This window comes from Hyperoodon ampullatus, assembly GCF_949752795.1.
Source record: "Hyperoodon ampullatus genome assembly, chromosome: 11".
In the NCBI taxonomy this organism is placed as follows: domain Eukaryota; kingdom Metazoa; phylum Chordata; class Mammalia; order Artiodactyla; family Ziphiidae; genus Hyperoodon; species Hyperoodon ampullatus.
The window spans coordinates 9,055,679-9,074,908 of NC_136924.1; the positions used below are offsets into that span (position 1 = coordinate 9,055,679).

At 38.5% G+C, this 19,230-nt stretch overlaps 1 protein-coding gene across 1 annotated transcript in view; it reads left to right on the forward strand.

The window, feature by feature from the left end:
- Window positions 1–19,230, forward strand: part of TMTC2 (transmembrane O-mannosyltransferase targeting cadherins 2) — a gene marked incomplete at both ends in the record, with an annotated part of 412,037 nt that overhangs the window by 229,769 nt on the left and 163,038 nt on the right. The window contains one exon of the mRNA XM_079715466.1: window positions 10,762–10,876. Coding sequence (XP_079571592.1) covers window positions 10,762–10,876 — 115 coding nt within the window. The remainder of the gene's footprint in view (window positions 1–10,761; window positions 10,877–19,230) is intronic.

The following is a 19,230-nucleotide window of genomic DNA, read 5'->3' on the forward strand; positions in this document are numbered from 1 at the left end:
GCTGCTTCCCACTATCTACCTTACGTTTGGTAGTGTATATATGTCCATGTCTCTCTCTCGCTTTGTCACAGCTTACCCTTCCCCCTCCCCATATCCTCAAATCCATTCTCTAGTAGGTCTCTGTCTTTATTCCTGTCTCACCCCTAGGTTCTTCATGACTTTTTTTTTCTTAAATTCCATATATATGTGTTAACATATGGTATTTGTCTTTCCCTTTCTGACTTACTTCACTCTGTATGACAGACTCTAGGTCTATCCACCTCATTACAAATAGCTCAATTTCATTTCTTTTTATGGCTGAGTAATATTCCATTCTGTATATGTGCCACATCTACTTTATCCATTCATCTGATGATGGACACTTAGGTTGTTTCCATCTCCGGGCTATTGTAAATAGAGCTGCAATGAACATTTTGGTACATGACTCTTTTTTTTTTTTTTTTTTTGTGGTACGTGGGCCTCTCACTGTTGTGGCGTCTCCCGTTGCGGAGCACAGGCTCCGGCTGCGCAGGCTCAGCGGCCATGGCTCACAGGCCCAGCCGCTCCGTGGCATGTGGAATCTTCCTGGACCGGGGCACGAACCTGCATTCTCTGCATCGGCAGGCAGTCTCTCAACCACTGCGCCACCAGGGAAGCCCCCATGACTCTTTTTGAATTATGTTTTTCTCAGGGTATATGCCCAGTAGTGGGATTGCTGGGTCATATGGTAGTTCTATTTGTAGTGTTTTAAGGAACCTCCATACTGTTCTCCATAGTGGCTGTACCAATTCACATTCCCACCAGCAGTGCAAGAGTGTTCCCTTTTCTCCACACCCTCTCCAGCATTTATTGTTTCTAGATTTTTTGATGATGGCCATTCTGACTGGTGTGAGAAGATAACTCATTGTAGTTTTGATTTGCACTTCTCTAATGATTAATTATGTTGAGCATTCTTTCATGTGTTTGTTGGCAGTCTGTATATCTTCTTTGGAGAAATGTCTGTTTACGTCTTCTGCCCATTTTTGGATTGGGTCATTTGTTTTTTTGTTATTGAGCTGCATGAGCTGCTTATAAATTTTGGAGATTAATCCTTTGTCCCTTGCTTCATTTGCAAATATTTTCTCCCATTCTGAGGGTTGTCTTTTGGTCTTGTTTATGGTTTCCTTTGCTGTGCAAAAGCTTTTAAGTTTCATTAGGTCCCATTTGTTTATTTTTGTTTTTTTTTCTATTTCTCTACGAGGTGGGTCAAAAAGGATCTTGCTGTGATTTATGTCATGGAGTGTTCTGTGTATGTTTTCCTCTAAGAGTTTGATAGTGTCTGGCCTTACATTTAGGTCTTTAATCCATTTTGAGCTCATTTTTGTGTATGGTGTTAGGGCGTGATCTAATCATACTTTTACATGTCCCTGTCCAGTTTTCCTAGCACCACTTATTGAAGAGACTGTCCTTTCTCCACTGTACATTCCTGCCTCCTTTATCAAAGATAAGGTGACCATATGTGCATGGGTTTATCTCTGGGCTTTCTATCCTGTTCCATTGATCTATCTTTCTGTTTTTGTGCCAGTACCATACTGTCTTGATTACTGTAGTTTTGTAGTATAGTCTGAAGTCAGGGAGCCTGATTCCTCCAGCTCCATTTTTCGTTCTCAAGACTGCTTAGGCTATTCAGGGTCTTTGGTGTTTCCATGCAAATTGTGAAATTTTTTGTTCTAGTTTTGTGAAGAATGCCAGTGGTAGTTTGATAGGGATTGCATTGAATCTGTAGATTGCTTTGGGTAGTAGAGTCATTTTCACAATGTCGATTCTTCCAATCCAAAAACATGGTACATCTCTCCATCTATTTGTATCATCTTTAATTTCTTTCATCAGTGTCTTATAATTTTCTGCATACAGTTCTTTTGTCTCCTTAGGTAGGTTTATTCTTAGATATTTTATTTTTTTTTTGTTGCAATGGGAGTGTTTTCTTGATTTCACTTTCAGATTTTTCATCATTAGTATATAGGAATGCCAGAGATTTCTGTGCATTAATTTTGTATCCTGCTACTTTACCAAATTCACTGATTAGCTCTAGTAGTTTTCTGGTAGCATCTTTAGGATTCTCTATGTATAGTATCATGTCATCTGCAAACAGTGACAGCTTTACTTCTTCTTTTCCGATTTGGATGCCTTTTATTTCCTTTTCTTCTTTGATTGCTGTGGCTAAAACTTCCAAAACTATGTTGAATAAGAGTGGTGAGAGTGGGCAACCTTGTCTTGTTCCTGATCTTAGTGGAAATGCTTTCAGATTTTCACCATTGAGGAAAATGTTGGCTGTGGGTTATGGCCTTTATTATGTTGAGGAAAGTTCCCTCTATGCCTACTTTCTGCAGGGTTTTTATCATAAATGGGTGTTGAATTTTGTCGAAAGCTTTCTCTGCATCTATTGAGATGATCATATGGTTTTTCTCCTTCCATTTGTTAATATGGTGTATCACGTTGATTGATTTGCATATATTGAAGAATCCTTGCATTCCTGGAATAAACCCCACTTGACCATGGTGTATGATCCTTTTAATGTGCTGTTGGATTCTGTTTGCTAGTATTTTGTTGAGGATTTTTGCATCTCTGTTCATCAGTGATACTGGCCTGTAGTTTTGTTTCTTTGTGACATCCTTGTCTGGTTTTGGTATCAAGGTGATGGTGGCCTCGTAGAATGAGTTTGGGAGTGTTCCTCCCTCTGCTATATTTTGGAAGAGTTTGAGAAGGATAGGTGTTAGCTCAATTCTAAATGCTTGATAGAATTCGCCTGTGAAGCCATCTGGTCCTGGGCTTTTGTTTGTTGGAAGATTTTTTATCACAGTTTCAATTTCAGTGCTTGTGATTGGTCTGTTCATATTTTCTATTTCTTCCTGATTCAGTCTTGGCAGGCTGTGCATTTCTAAGAATTTGTCCATTTCTTCCAGGTTTTCCATTTTATTGGCATAGAGTTGCTTGTAGTACTCTCTCATGTTCCTTTGTATTTCTGCGGTGTCAGTTGTTACTTCTTATTTTTCATTTCTAATTCTATTGATTTGAGTCTTCTCCCTTTTTTTTTTTTTTTGCGGTACGCGGGCCTCTCACTGTTCTGGCCTCTCCTGCTGCAGAGCACAGGCTCCGGACGCGCAGGCCCAGCGGCCATGGCTCACGGGCCCAGCCGCTCCGTGGCATGGGGGATCCTCCCGGACTGGGGCACAAACCCGTGTCCCCTGCATCGGCAGGCGGACTCTCAACCACTGGGCCACCAGGGAAGCCCTCCCTTTTTTTTTTTGATAAGTCTGGCTAATAGTTTATCAATTTTGTTTATCTTCTCAAAGAACCAGCTTTTAGTTTTATTGATCTTTGCTATCGTTTCCTTCATTTCTTTTTCATTTATTTCTGATCTGATTTTTATGATTTCTTTCCTTCTGCTAACTTGGGGTGTTTTTGTTCTTCTTTCTCTAATTGCTTTAGGTGCAAGGTTAGGTTGTTTATTCGAGATGTTTCCTGTTTCTTAAGGTGGGATTGTATTGCTATAAACTTCCCTCTTAGAACTGCTTTTGCTGCATCCCATAGGTTTTGGGTCGTCGTGTCTCCATTGTCATTTGTTTCTAGGTATTTTTTAATTTCCTCTTTGATTTCTTCAGTGATCACTTCGTTATTAAGGAGTGTATTGTTTAGCCTCCATGTGTTTGTATTTTTTACAGAGCTTTTCCTGTAATTGATATCTAGTCTCATAGCATTGTGGTTGGAAAAGATACTTGATACGATTTCAGTTTTCTTAAATTTACCAAGGCTTGATTTGTGACCCAAGATATGATCTATCCTGGAGAATGTTCCATGAGCACTTGAGAAAAATGTGTATTCTGTTGTTTTTGGATGGAATGTCCTATAAATATCAATTAAGTCCATCTTGTTTAAGGTATCATTTAAAGCTTGTTTCCTTATTTATTTTCATTTAGGATGATCTGTCCATTGGTGAAAGTGGGGTGTTAAAGTCCCCTACTATGAATGTGTTACTGTCGATTTCCCCTTTTATGGCTGTTAGTATTTGCCTTATGTAGTGAGGTGCTCCTATGTTGGGTGCATAAATATTTACAATTGTTATATCTGCTTCTTGGATCGATCCCTTTATCATTATTTAGTGTCCTTCTTTGTCTATTCTAGTAGTCTTTATTTTAAAGTCTATTTTGTCTGATATGAGAATTGCTACTCCAGCTTTCTTTTGATTTCCATGTGCATGGAATATCTTTTTCCATCCCCTTACTTTCAGTCTGTATGTGTCTCTAGGTCTTAAGTGGGTTTCTTGTAGACAGCATATATATGGGTCTTGTTTTTGTATCCATTCAGCCAATCTGTGTCTTTTGGTGGGAGCATTTAGTCCATTTACATTTAAGGTAATTATCGATATGTATTTTCCCATTCCCATTTTCTTAATTGTTTTGGGTTCATTATTTTAGGTCTTTTCCTTCTGTTGTGTTTCTTGCCTAGAGAAGTTCCTTTAGCATTTGTTGTAAAGGTGGTTTGGAGGTGCTGAACTCTCTCAGCTTTTGCTTGTCTGTAAACGTTTTAATTTCTCCATCAAATCTGAATGAGATCCTTGCTGGGTAGAGTAATCTTGGTTGCAGGTTTTTCTCCTTCATCACTTTAAATATGTCCTGCCAGTCCCTTCTGGCTTTCAGAGTTTCACTGAAAGATCAGCTGTTAACCTGATGGGGATTCCCTTGTGTGTTATTTGTTGTTTTTCCCTTGCTGGTTTTAATATGTTTTCTTTGTATTTAATTTTTGACAGTTTGATTAATATGTGTCTTGGCATGTTTCTCCTTGGATTTATCCTGTATGGGACTCTCTGTGCTTCCTGGACTTGATTAACTATTTCCTTTCCCCTATTAGGGAAGTTTTCAACTATAATCTCTTCAAATATTTTCTCAGTCCCTTTCTTTTTCTCTTCTTCTTCTGGAACCCCTATAATTCGAATGTTGGTGCGTTTAATGTTGTCCCAGAGGTCTCTGAGACTGTCCTCAGTTCTTTTCATTCTTTTTTCTTTATTCTGCTCTGCAGTAGTTATTTCCACTATTTTCCAGGTCACTTATGTGTTCTTCTGCCTCAGTTATTCTGCTATTGATCACATCTAGAGTATATTTAATTTCATTTATTGTGTTGTTCATCATTGATTGTTTTTTAGTTCTTCTAGGTCCTTGTTAACTGTTTCTTGCATTTTGTCTATTCTATTTCCAAGATTTTGGATCATCTTTACTATCATTATTCTGAATTCTTTTTCAGGTAGACTGCCTATTTCCTCTTCATTTCTTAGGTCTGGTGGGTTTTTTTCTTGCTCCTTCATCTGCTGTGTGGTTTTCTGTCTTCTCATTTTGCTTATCTTACTTTGTTTGGTGTCTCCTTTTCGCAGGCTTCAGGTTCGTAGTTTCCGTTGTTTTTGGTGTCTGTCCCCAGTGGCTAAGGTTGTTTAGTGGGTTGTGTAGGCTTCCTGGTGGAGGAGACTAGTGCCTGTGTTCTGGTGGATGAGGCTGGATCTTGTCTTTCTGGTGGGCAGGTACACGTATGGTGGTGTGTTTTGGGGTGTCTGTGGCCTTATTATGATTTTAGGCAGCCTCTCTGCTAATGGGTGGGGTTGTGTTCCTGTCTTGCTAGTTGTTTGGTATAGGGTGTCCAGCACTGTAGCTTGCTGGTCGTTGAGTGAAGCTGGGTGCTGGTGTTGAGATGGAGATCTCTGGGAGATCTTTGCCGTTTGATATTATGTGGAGCTGGGAGGTCTCTTGTGGACCAGTGTCCTGAAGTTGTCTCTCCCACCTCAGAGGCACAGCACTGACTCCTGGCTCCTCAATTTGGGATGATTTGTTGTCTATTCATGTATTCTACAGATGCAGGGTACATCAAGTTGATTGTGGAGCTTTAATCCGCTGCTTCTGAGGCTGCTGGGAGAGATTTCCCTTTCTCTTCTTTGTTCTCAGAGCTCCCGGGGCTCAGCTTTGGATTTGGCCCCGCCTCTGCGTGTAGGTCGCTGGAGGGCGTCTGTTCTTTGTTCACACAGAATGGGGTTAAAGCAGCAGCTGCTTAAGGGGCTCTGACTCAGTCAGGCCGGGGGTGTGGGGTGGTGGTGGGAGGGGCACAGAGTGCGGGGCGAGCGTTCGTCGGCAGAGGCCGGCGTGACGTTGCAGCAGCACGAGGCGCGCCTGCGTTCTCCCGGGGAAGTTGTCCCTGGATCCCGGGACCCCGGCAGTGGCGGGCTGTACAGGGTCCCAGGAAGGGGAGTGTGGATAGTGACCTGTGCTCGCACACAGGCTTCTTGGCGGCGGCAGCAGCAGTCTTAGCGTCTCATGCCCGTCTCTGGGGTCCGCGCTGATAGCTGCGACTCGCGCCCGTCTCTGGAGCTCCTTTAAGCGGCGCTCTGAATCCCCTCTCCTCGCGCACCAGGAAACAAAGAGGGAAGAAAAAGTCTCTTGCCTCTTCAGCTGCTCCAGAGTTTTCCCCGGACTCCCTCCCGGCTAGCTGTGGCGCACTAACCCCCTTCAGGCTGTGTTCACGCCGCCAACCCCAGTCCTCTCCCCGGGATCCGACCGAAGCCCGAGCCTCAGCTCCCAGCCCCGCCCGCCCCGGCGGGTGAGCAGACAAGCCTCTCGGGCTGGTGAGTGCTGGTCGGCATCGATCCTCTGTACGGGAATCTCTCCACTTTGCCCTCCACACCCCTGTTGCTGCGCTCTCCTCCGTGGCTCCGAAGCTTCCCCCCTCTGCCACCCGCAGTCTCCGCCCGCGAAGGGGCTCCTAGTGTGTGGAAACCTTTGCTCCTTCATGGCTCCCTCCCACTGGTGCAGGTCCCGTCCCTATCCTTTTGTCTCTGTTTATTCTTTTTTCTTTTGCCCTACCCAGGTACGTGGGGTGTTTCTTGCCTTTTGGGAGGTCTGAGGTCTTCTGCCAGCGTTCAGTAGGTGTTCTGTAGGAGCTGTTCCACGTGTAGATGTATTTCTGGTGTATCTGTAGGGAGGAAGGAGATCTCCGCGTCTTACTCTTCCGCCATCTTCTCCTCCTCTCCCCTGTTAGCTTTACTTTTTCACATTTATCTTTTAAAACCATCTGGAGTTTACCTTTGTATATGGTGAATATGCTATAAAGACCCAGTTTCATTTTTCTCTTCTATTATTGTTTTTAGAATACATTTTTTGAGTTTGTTAATAAATTATGCTAAAATATTGATTGGAATTATATAGAATTTATAGATTAATTTTGGGAGAATTGACATCTTTATAGTGTTAAATTGTCCCATCCGTGAGCCTTGGAATATTTCTCCATATTTTTTGAGTTTTGGTTTGGATACTTTCAAGTCATCAGACCAGCTAGGTGTAAAAATTGATCTGATATAAAACAGTTGACTTGGTTGATATGATCAAATTTGTCAAGTAGTAGGAAAAAAAAAAACCCTAAAGCTACACTGATTAATTCTATAGGTTAATTATATAGATTTGAAATCATCACATTAGCCCTTTTAAGATGTACTTTTTATAGTTTATTTTAATGTATTTTCCTTTAAACTATAATATATCTGTAAAAGCTAGATTTTAACTGGTTTATATGTCAACAATGTTTTTTTTTCCTCCTTTTTGTTTTATCACTGAAACATGAACAACTTTTGTGAAAAGGTTACTATTTAGTTGACTACTAACAGGATTTTTAATTTTAGGTTATATTCTGTAGGGTAGCTTTATATTTTTAGAAGTAATCTTTAGGTTAGCATTGGGTTCTGGTAGCATTGAAGCAAAAATCAATAGTATTTAAACTTAAAAGTATGGAATAGTAACAATAAAAAAAAAGTAGGCAAAAATTGTAGGCTTAGTCTTGTCAGCTCTTACTTAAAAACCTAAACTCTCTTTTGGTAAACACAGTACTAAAGAGCAATTAGGAAGAAGGGATTTTGAAGAAGAATTGTTTTCATATTTGAATGTGATGAAATCCTCTATGTTGGTGCCTTTCAGGCAGAGACCAGCAGGAACACACTGGTAGTAAGGAGTTTGGCTTAACTACTCCTTGCACTGAAGGAACACTGCACCATTGGGGTCCTGGGGAATCTCATTATATGTCCTGTCATTGGATTTGGATTTTGGTTGGGTGATTTGGGAAAGGGTCTAAGGAAACAGGGGAGTCCTCTAGATCGGATGCTGGGACAATTCTATCTATGCCTGGTTAAAGAAGTCATTTGTTTAGCAAGTGAGGGGGTTGTTTGCTATTTTGTGGGTTGTACAGTGGCCTTTTTCTTTTTTGTGTTTAGTAAAATTATGAAGTGATCTTGCTTGGTATCATTTACCATTGTCTCAAAGTAACCTTGTCTCCAGCTGTTTTCCTGTTGTATATGTACAACAGGAGAACAGAATGGCCTGTTGGTGAGTGTCAGATGAGTTCAGGACATCAAAGTCTACCCTTTCTTTCCTCTCTCCCGACTACTACCTCTTTCATCCATAAGCAATTAAAATTGTTTAAAAAATACGTACTTAATTTGGGAATTTTCTTCTTTTTGTAGTTACCTAGGGAAATGACTTAATCATAAATACGAGAGTGATTTCTGTTTGGACAAAAGAAACTTAGTAACATGCTGTGGCTTTGCCACAGATAACTTTACTGATGATTTTTAATTTATAAGTTGTAGTCTTACTTTGAAATAACCATCTCCTCTGCTGCCTTTCCCTGCGGAAGGCATTTTAGATTCTTTGCTCTTACTCTTCCCCCTACCTGGAATCGCTGGTCTTTCAAGACTACTTCCTTATCCTCAGTTTTTAGAGATCACACCCATTTCCCTATTTCTAAGATATCCCTGTTTAAATTAGCCTCATTTCCTCCATCTTACTTTGTTTTATATTGTTTGTAGCACTTGTCACCTGAAGTTAATTCATTTCTTCTATTGTGTGGTCCTCCCATCCCCACTCCACTCCCCACTTCAAACATAAGCTGCGAGTGGGTGAGAACTTGTATGTATGTACAGTTGTGCCAGCCCCCAATAATGTTTCTGGCACAAATAGGTGCTTAATAAACAAATACATTTATGAATTAATAAATGAACCACTAACCAAATGAGTAAATGTATATTCTAGACATAATTATTTGTTGACTATTAACTATTAATTGGGCTAGAAGTACTTGAAAAAATGTCAATCAGTTTCTCTGGAAATATGCCTTAATATTCAAAGTAATTTCCTGCTATAATTTTTTTTCATCATCTGTGTTCAAAGACTATGGGTAAGATGGGATAGCATTATGATTATGTTTTCCTGGTGCTTAAATTACTAGTTGGATGCATTTCTCTGGAGTGATTCCAGTGTAAATATATTTTCATTTACTAATGCCACAATCAGAGCAAAACTTTGGGAGAGGTGAGGTGGGTTGAAAAACAGCCTGGCTATTAGAAGTTTCCATTGAGCCATACTTTGTTATGTTGGTGGTGGGATGGGGGGTTGGATATAAAATACATATGGTGTTTTGCCTATTTAATTTGAAGATAATCATAATTTATTTTACTATATGTTTTTCATACTTAGTATTTTTTTAACTTTTATCTTTCAAAAAGATAAGGATTCAATTTTCTATGGACTCATAGTGCCAAGGCCTATTCGTAGCATGTGAATGTTGGTTTGCAGTGAAAGATGAAACTTGGTGTGAAAATATTTATTGAGTATTTGCCACATGGCAGGCACCGTCTTAAACACCCTATGTATACAAACTCATTTAATCCTTGTCAACAAACCCAGGAGATATTATTCTCCCCCATATTACAAATGAGTAAACAGAGGCACAGAGTGTTAAATTACAGGGCACATAAGCAAATTTGGGATTGAAAGAGGCTACACATTTTTATGCATTAAAAAGTGATATCTCAAAACCCGTTTCATTCTTCATATACAGCTATTAATTACCCAAATAAATAGATCTTGGCACACATGAGCCTTCTTATCCTCAGCTTCTAGTTGGGAGGGACTCTGATTTCAGGACCCGACACCTCATCTCCTTATGGGAAAGAAAGAAGACAAGAGAAGCACCCAAGTTTGAGGGATAGGTCTGTTTGAGAGCCATGCTGTGTGGGCAGCTGTTAATGGGGTGTCTTATAATATTGAGAAATCATGATTATTTAGAGTGAAACATAAAGGGTATACAGAAAATGTCGATTTTTAAGTGTGACTATGTGTGAAAACACTGTTACTGATTTTACCATGTATAAATTTATTAACAGGAAGGGTATAAAAGAACATTATATGTGAATAAACCATATATACTTAACTTTTTTAAGAAGCATGGTGTTTACTGATACATTCTGATGACTATTAAGCCTTTTTATAGCTTTGATCTACTTAGTTATCTTCTTTTTTATTCCCAGTTCTTCTATGTCATTTATCAGTATTTTTGTATTTGAATGAAGTCTTTATTTTAAGATGATTTCTTACAGTTTCTGGTTTAGTAAGTATACAATAATTTCAGTCCACGAAGACCCCTACCAGGATTTGAAAGAGCTTCAAGTCTTTGTAGGTGATCTTAAGATAACATAGTTCTTGGCCTTATGATGACTTGTATGTGTATATCAGCTTTGAGACATATTTTTGTTTTAGGCTTTCATTGTATTTAATCCCCTAGTTTGATGAAATGTTGGAGTATAAAGGAAATAAATTTGCTTTCTTAAAAATGTTTTATGAGAGTTTTTTCTCTCATTGTGGTACTTCATGACAGCCTGATATTATGTCATATATAATTGGAATGACACTCAGCCTGAATACTTCTTTCTCTTTTTGGCAGCATGGGGTAACCTTGGAAATGTTCTCAAGAGTCAGAGCAAAATTTCTGAAGCTGAAAGCGCCTATAGAAATGCTTTGTATTACCGAAGCAACATGGCTGACATGCTTTATAATTTGTGAGTATGCGTTGCTTTCTCTGGTTTGGTTCATCTTTGAAACATGTGGCAAGAGGGGCTGTTGATTTAACTGCTGGAAATGGAGATGACGGTAGCTGATATTCTGAAATAGTCTTTTCATGAATCATGCCTCTGAGATCAATAAGTGGGTGGTATTTGTGATCTCTGTTTTGGGCCACATCATTGATATTCATGTGTATTGATATGATATGGCTGAGGTTTTTTTTTTTGAAGTACTATGCCATATAACAAAAATTGGTTTAAATGCTTTTAGCTTTTTTTTTTTTTTAAAGTTCACATCATTAGTACTTGGTTGGGCTCATAAAATAAGGCTGCTATTACTCTATGTAATTGATATCTTGATTTTTAATAATAGATTTTATCCTCTGTTAAAGAATTGCTGGTGTCAAAGTATATATAGAACATGTACTAAACCTGGGGAGTTATCAAATAAGATAATGTTTTTCTTTTATTTTTCCATCCCCTCTTCCAACGGTAGTGACAATTAGGTTGGGATAATGGGATAATTTAGAATGTCTGTGTATGTTGGGTTAGAAAAATCCCTGGGGAAAAATCTGTTCTGTTATTTGAATGGAAAGCCCCAGGGGGTGCAGTTAGATGTGAGTGGATAAATGCAAATTAAACTGAAATCCTTTTTCTGTCTCTTGTATTTATGACACTCTTTTATTTATTAGTAATAGAAACTTAGTCTAAACTTGCTTAAACACAAAAGAGAATTTTTAGCCCCCATAACTGAAAATTCCTGGGGTTGACTAGATGAAGGCACAATTAGATCCAGGTGTTTTATTATGTTTCGAGTATTTGTCTCCATTTTGTGTCTTTGGTTTCTTTGGGGTTCACTCCTTTCTCTGTGGGACTCTAAGTTAATGAAATGACTCATGCACCTTTATGCATATAGACTCTTCTCAGTCTCTGAAGGAGTTGTCTTGGTATCTCTATTAATCCTGGAAAAAGATCTCTGACCAGCCTTTCCGGGATCATGGATCGTTTCTTAAATGAAACTTTGGGCCGTGTGTCCGGCGCTGTAAGAGCCCTCCACTGACAGTGCCTCTGGGGTTGGAATAGAAAGGAGGAGGATCAGTTCCCTGTAGGAAGGGACCAGGCATATAAGATGTCTACTGCTTGTGTTTAATGACTGCTATGTAATATTGACAATACTAAACTAATTTGTCAGCTTCATTTTTTTTTTTTTTTTTTTTTTTTGCATTACGCGGGCCTCTCACTGTTGTGGCCTCTCCCCCTGCGGAGCACAGGCTCTGGACATGCAGGCTCAGCAGCCATGGCTCACGGGCCCAGCCGCTCCACGGCATGTGGGATCCTCCCGGACCGGGGCACGAACCCGCGTCCCCTGCATCGGCAGGCAGACTCTCAACCACTGCGCCACCAGGGACGCCCCTGTCAGCTTCATTTTTAATGTGCATTTGTGTTCTGGTTACGTCTAATCTTTTGTACTGGCTAAATCTAAAAGTACAGATGTAAAAAATTTTTTTAAAAAACCACCAAAATATCTAGATTTTTAAGGGAAAGCAGACAAGATGAGCTCAGTTTAACTTCCTGTTTGTACATTTACCTTTTCTTTAACTTCCCTGACTTTAACCCTGGGGTCTCAGTCTCCTGGCCTATAGTCTAAATTAGGTCAGCATGTGTTGTGTGTTGACCTGCACAGTGTTCAATTTTCTCTTTTTTACCTGGGATGCTTTCAGGTGGAGCACTCCCTCTCCAGTTTATACACCCCTGATATTCACTCTCTGCTGTGTTTCATACTTCGTCATTTTCCCCAAAGTAATTTGAGATTACATCTTTTTCTTTATTTGAATGGATATATCTAGATACAACTACAAAGGCTTTCCCCCATGTCTTCTTCATCTAAATAATGTGATGTTCCTATATTATTGGTTAGTATTGATTATTGAATAGTATTTTTATTTCATGAAAAAGAACCTTATCAGTTTGACAAATTTACACATTCTTTTTTTTTTCTTTTTTTTTTTTGCCTCTGAAAGTAATGTTGTCAAAGGGAACTCTTGCCTTGCAATATGGGATGCCAGTTTGCTTCTGGTGCCCATTCTTCATACATTGTCAGGGGAGAAAGTAGCCGAACAACCAGCATCTCCTCTTTGAACTTGTTTTTCTCTCTCTCATCCATAGCCACTGGTTGAAAAGTTACCTACCTTCTGGTGTTACTTGTTGGGCAAGGGTTGAAAGAAAAAGGAAATGTGTCCAACCAGGCGTATTCTTTGCTGAGAAGCGAAGTTTATTCAATTAGATGAATATACTTTACATGTAATTTAAAAGCTGCATCTTATAACTTACTCTGTGGATGCATATGTAAACTGTGAAAGCATATAGATACATCTCCCTAAACCCTAATGAAAAATTCTTGCTGAAGAAGTGGTTATTAACAAGGTTTGGTTTCTTCCCCCCTATTTGTAGGAAAAATGATATGGCATAATGCCATTTATAGTTCCAAAATCATTTTACTACTGTGACAGGATTTTTGAACTATACTTAACTGTTAGCTCAAATGGAGAGGCCTAAATTCCACAAGAAATGTCGGCAATAATTTTGAAGGATTACATAACCCATGTGGTTGACAGAATTCTGATACATACATAATTATGTTTCAAAATAGCTGAGTTATTCAATGATTTTTAATCAAATATTAATAAGACACACCAAGATATATACTTTACAACCTGTAATATCATAAATATGTCTGGCATCATATGTCCCTAGGAGCAATCTTATTTTTTTTTCTGTTTATTTACATAGTAAGGAAAAAAGCCAGGTTTTCTCATGGACAGTTAGAGACTGTGTGACAAATAAAAAATTTTTGTGATATATATATATGCTATTTTCATCACAATTTTTTAAAATTTATTTGATTTATTTTAATTTTTGGCTGTGTTGGGTCTTCGTTGCTGCGCATGGGCTTTCTCTAGTTGTGGCGAGTGGGGGCTACTCTTCGTTGCAGTGCATGGGCTTCAGTAGTTGTGGCATGTGGGCTCTGTAGTTGTGGCTCATGGGCTCTAGAGTGCAGGCTTAGTAGTTGTGGTGCATGGGCTTAGTTGCTCCACGGCATGTGGGATCTTCCAGGACCAGGGATTGAACCCATGTCCCCTGCATTGGCGGGCGGATTCTTAACCATTGTGCCAGGGAAGCCCTCATCACATAATTTTTTCTGACATACAGAAATTGCTCCTTGTTCTATTTCAAATCCTGAAAGAAAAGGGTTTGCTTTGCTCAGTTTTACCAGTAAACTTAACCCAACAACATTCCTTGTGGTAGCAGCAAGTGTTAATCACATTTCATATTATCAGTCTCTTAAAGATGTTTTATAACCAAAACCTGAAACTAATGAAGCCATTATGTTAGTTAGCATGAAGTACCCATATTTATTAATGAGTTTTAGAAGCTGTTGAGAATCATAAACTCCTGTTAGTTCCTCTACTTAACTTTAAATCAGTAACCTAGATTTTCTTGAACACATTCAATGTTCATAGATCTACATGCTTTGTAAATTATTGAAAAAAATTCCTATTGCTAGAAAATTTTATTAGGAATATAACTTGGAGACATGCATCATTATGTAACTTCAAAACAATAATTACTAAAGAGAGGTACACTACCACTGGCCAGACACAGGATGATTCTAAGAGGCCAGAGATAATCTTTAAATTAATTCCTGTAATTTTATATTTATATTTTAAAAATATAACTAGCATGTCTAAATATTGTTCTAGGACAGAATAGAGAAAAAAAAGAATGATTTCGAAAAATATTAAAAAAGCAATAGTGCAAATAATATGTGGTTATATCTGAAGTTCAGGAAACATTGCATTAAAAGATTTTAAAACTGAGGACTTTTTTTTGCAGGATTAATACCAAGTTATATCCAAGAGGTACATATAAATGGTTATATTTCTTATTTATAAAATGATGGAATAAGTTTAACTTTTTTTCTTTCAGAGCAATTACTTGAATTACTTTTATGTGCCAACCACTTTTCTTAGTTCCTTACATATGTTATGTCAGTTTATCTTCACATGAAGCCTACAAAATGAGGAAAATGCAGAGATAATTTGTGTAAGATCACCCAAACAGTAGAGGAGCCAATATTTGAGCTTAAGATGTTCTGACTCTATAACCCTGCAACAACAGTATTTTTGCTCAAGCTGGCAGAAGTAAACCAAGGGTATGGGGGAAAAAAATCACAGTATACAGCTGTCAAATTCAGAAAAAAAATTAATTCAAATCACTTTTCATATAGAAATGAAATACTTGGAATTACATCTAACAGAAAGTAGAAGTTAATTTTTTGTTTTTATGATAGTTTACTGAACTCATGCTGTAGAATTTTGTTAAAAAGATCATGGGTTTGCACAACTGAGCTAAGAGTTGCTTTCAAGAAGATACGGCAGAAATTGTTTTTAATTGTCTAAATCCATTAATTATCACATTGTTTTGATATCAGTTCAATCCATAGTTACAGATTATAGACATGTGAAATTTAAAACAGTGCTTAGGTTCCGCTTTTCTGTGTTGAGGTATAATTGACATATAAGATTTTATTAGTTTCAGGTGTACAGCATAATGATTCAATATTTGTATATATTGCAAAATGATAACTACAGGAAATCTAGTTAACATCTGTCACCATACATTGTTACAAATTTTTTTTCTTGTGATGAAAACTTTTATTTAGCAACTCTCTCTAAGGAACTTTTACATATGCAATATGGTGTTATTAACTAGTCACTATGCTGTATGTACGTTACAGCCTCAGGACTTATTTATTTTATAACTGAAGTTTCTACCTTTTAACCCCCTTCACCCATTTTGCCTACCTCCCCCCAATTCAACTCTTTTTTTTTTTTTTTTTTTTTTGGTACGCGGGCCTCTCACTGTTGTGGCCTCTCCCACTGCGGAGCACAGGCTCCAGACGCGCAGGCCCAGCGGCCACGGCCCACGGGCCAAGCCGCTCCGCAGCACGTGGGATCCTCCCGGATCGGGGCACGAACCCACGTCCCCTGCATCGGCGGACGGACTCCCAACCACTGCACCACCGGGGAAGTCCCAATTCTACTCTTAATAGCAATAGATGTAGTACATTTATTGCATAGCCTTATATTTAACCTTTTATTCATATTATCAAATTTATTAAAATTCAGTAGTTCCCACAAGTAATTTTAAGACCAGGTTTAACAGATCTGCCTTATGACATTGGTTTCTCTTTTCAGGTATAATAAATTTTCAGGGACAAAGCAGATGGACCACCACTCAGTGATTTGCAGTGTCAAATCTTAGAAATATGTAGTCGACTTTCAACCTTTTAACTGCACCACTCACTGCCATTTGAAATACAATTGATTTCTCGTCTGAATAATGCTCTGTTCTTTCACTGTTATAGATTTGCCCCAGTCAGTCTGTTCCAATTGCCACCTAAACAAGGAATTCAATAGAGCATTGAATATTTCATTAGGCATTAGATTTCAGAATACAGATGATAAATGTAATGTGGTTTAATCAATTCTTGATTATCTTACATAACAGAGGGGATTATTTCTGTGGATAATAGAGATTTTGCCACCATAAGTTAGTTGTCATTTTTGTTCTGTAAGCATCTAAGTAATCATCTAATCTGAGAAGCTAGGAAAGGAGCAATACAATAAACTAATAAATTTAAAGGGAGTAAAAAGAAAATGTTAATGAAGTAGAATATGGAGAAACAATGGGAAGTAATGAACAAATGTAAGAGCCTGTTCTTTAAGAGATCAACAATATATGGCAAAGGTAATGGACAAAATAGAAAATCTCAAATATACAGTATAATACTGAGAATGAGAAAGGGCCTGCATCCAGACATATGGAAGCTTAAAATAACAAAATATTAGTTATGTATATGAAAATCTTAGTAATATGAATACTTTTCTGGGAAAATATAAATGATTAACATTAGCCCAAGAAGAAGTAGGCAATCTGAATCAAAAACCTTGGAAAAATTTGAAAACCATATTAAAGAATTTTCTCTCCAAGGAACCAAGTTAAGGCATTTCACAAGTAAGTTCTATCAAGTCATTAATCAAATGGTATTTCTTGCATTAGTTACACTTCTCACTTATTTTTGTGAAGCTAGATAAAACTGATAGCAAAAGGTCTGATATTTAAAACCAAAACACAAAAGAGAATAGCGACAACAACAAAACTCAAAAAACAAAACAAAAAGCAAACAAGCAAGAACAAATAACAGAACCAAAACAGGCCAATAGACTTATGAATATAAATGTAGACATATCTTAAAATTAATAGAGTAGATGCAGCAGCATATTAAAGATTAATAAAACACCACTATCAGATGAGATTTATTCTAAGTTTTATAGTGGAGTATTCAATACCACAATTCAATTGCTATACTCTTTCAATTTAAAAAGTCAGAAGAGGAAAAAAATTATGATCATTTCTAGAAGTGCCAGGAAGGCTTTCGATCAACATCTGCCTCAGAGAGCAAGACATAAATAAACTAGGAATAAATAAATACTTCTACAACATAAAGATTATCTGTCTAAAGTTATAGAAATACCATATTTAATATTGAAGTACAATGATCATTACCATTCATATTCAGCTCCATGAAGTAGTGGCAGTTTCTTATTGGTCATTATATCTCTCCATATCTACAGGAGTTCTGACTATATTTGTTGCTTTTATAAATGAATTATGAAATTCATATCAGAGCAGAGGAGATTCTATTTGTCACTATAAGTGGTAAGATTAGTAATGGGTATTAGCCACATTCTTTGAATTGTGTAAGTATATGTTGATCATTGTCATTAAACAATTCTGGGTTATGACAGCCTTCTTGAATTAGGTGTCTAGAGTTGTTATCTTGAAGTTTCAGAAGCAAAGACATTTATGTTAGCGCTGGTTTGTGTATTAGTTTCCGTAACAAAGTACTGCAAATTAGGTGGTTTAAAATAATAGAAATTTATTATGGCACAGTTCTGGAGGCTAGCAGTTCACAATAAAGGTGTCCACAGGGCAAGCTCCCTCTGAAACCTTTAGGGGAATCCTTCCTTGCCTATTTCCTGTGGTTTGCTGGCATTCTTTGGAGTTCCTTGGCTTGCAGCTGCATGACCCCAGTCTCTGCCTTTGTCATCACATGACGATCTCCCTGTGTAACTTTGCCTTCACATCCTCTTATCTGGATACCACTCAGATTAGGGGCCCACCCTTATTATCACATTATATCTGCAGTGATCCTTTTTCCAAGAAAGGACATATTCTAAGGTATGGGGGGTTACAACTTCAACATACCTTTTTTGGGAGAGACATAATTCAACCAATAGCTGCCTATTGGGAGCTTCATTTTAAGAGGCAGAGTGACACATAGTGGTACCATTCTATCCCCAGTACCAAGCACAATGTCAAGCACATGAATTTTTAACGGGGGGTGGAGTGGGGATTGAGGAAGCTAACAACAAGTTTATATATCTCATGATGCCGAGAACTCTGTCTTCAAAGGAAGTAATATAGGAGGATAGAGCAGTGAGGGAATGTGGGGTGCAGAGTTGTCACCATAGATCTAGCTCTAATGAGAGATTTTTTTGTTGGTTCAGGACCAGCTTTTCAGGACCCTTGAGAGGTTAGAAGGATCAGAGATTACAGAATGGAAGTGGCGGGACTATCTGATAATGGGGCTGAGCCATTCCTTGAATCCCCGTTGAAAACAAGGCATGAGAAGCCTGTGGTAGTGAGGTCTGTAGAAATGAGGGGGAAAGTAACCTTTGGCCAAAAGGCTAGAGTTCAGGGCAGGGTTTCCTGCCAAGTTCCATGGATGTGTGTATGTATGTGTATAAAGGATGGAGGGAGGTGTTCAAAGGATACCAGGTAAGCAGACTCGTCTCCCAAAATAGACAATTCAGGAAAGGCTATCAAACAGGAGGGCCAGGAGGTGCTTGCCATGTGTGATATCAAGTGAATGGGACTGAGAGATTTTGGTGAAATTCTATTGGCTTGGGGTCACCAGAGATCTGGATACACAATTCATCTGTCCCTTTAGTGATTCCTGGAAGGAGGTGAGACAGCTTGCAGGTACCTACCTACCTGTTCACATGGCAAGAGCAAAACCTAACACTTATTACATACTTTCATTTTGTTTTAATTGATCATTTTTACCACTTAATTTTTTATTATTATTATTATTTTTTTGTGGTACACGAGCCTCTCACTGTTGTGGTCTCTCCCATTGCGGAGCACAGGCCCCAGACGCGCAGGGTCAGCGGCCATGGCTCACAGGCCTAACCGCTCCGCGGCATGTGGGATCTTCCCGGACC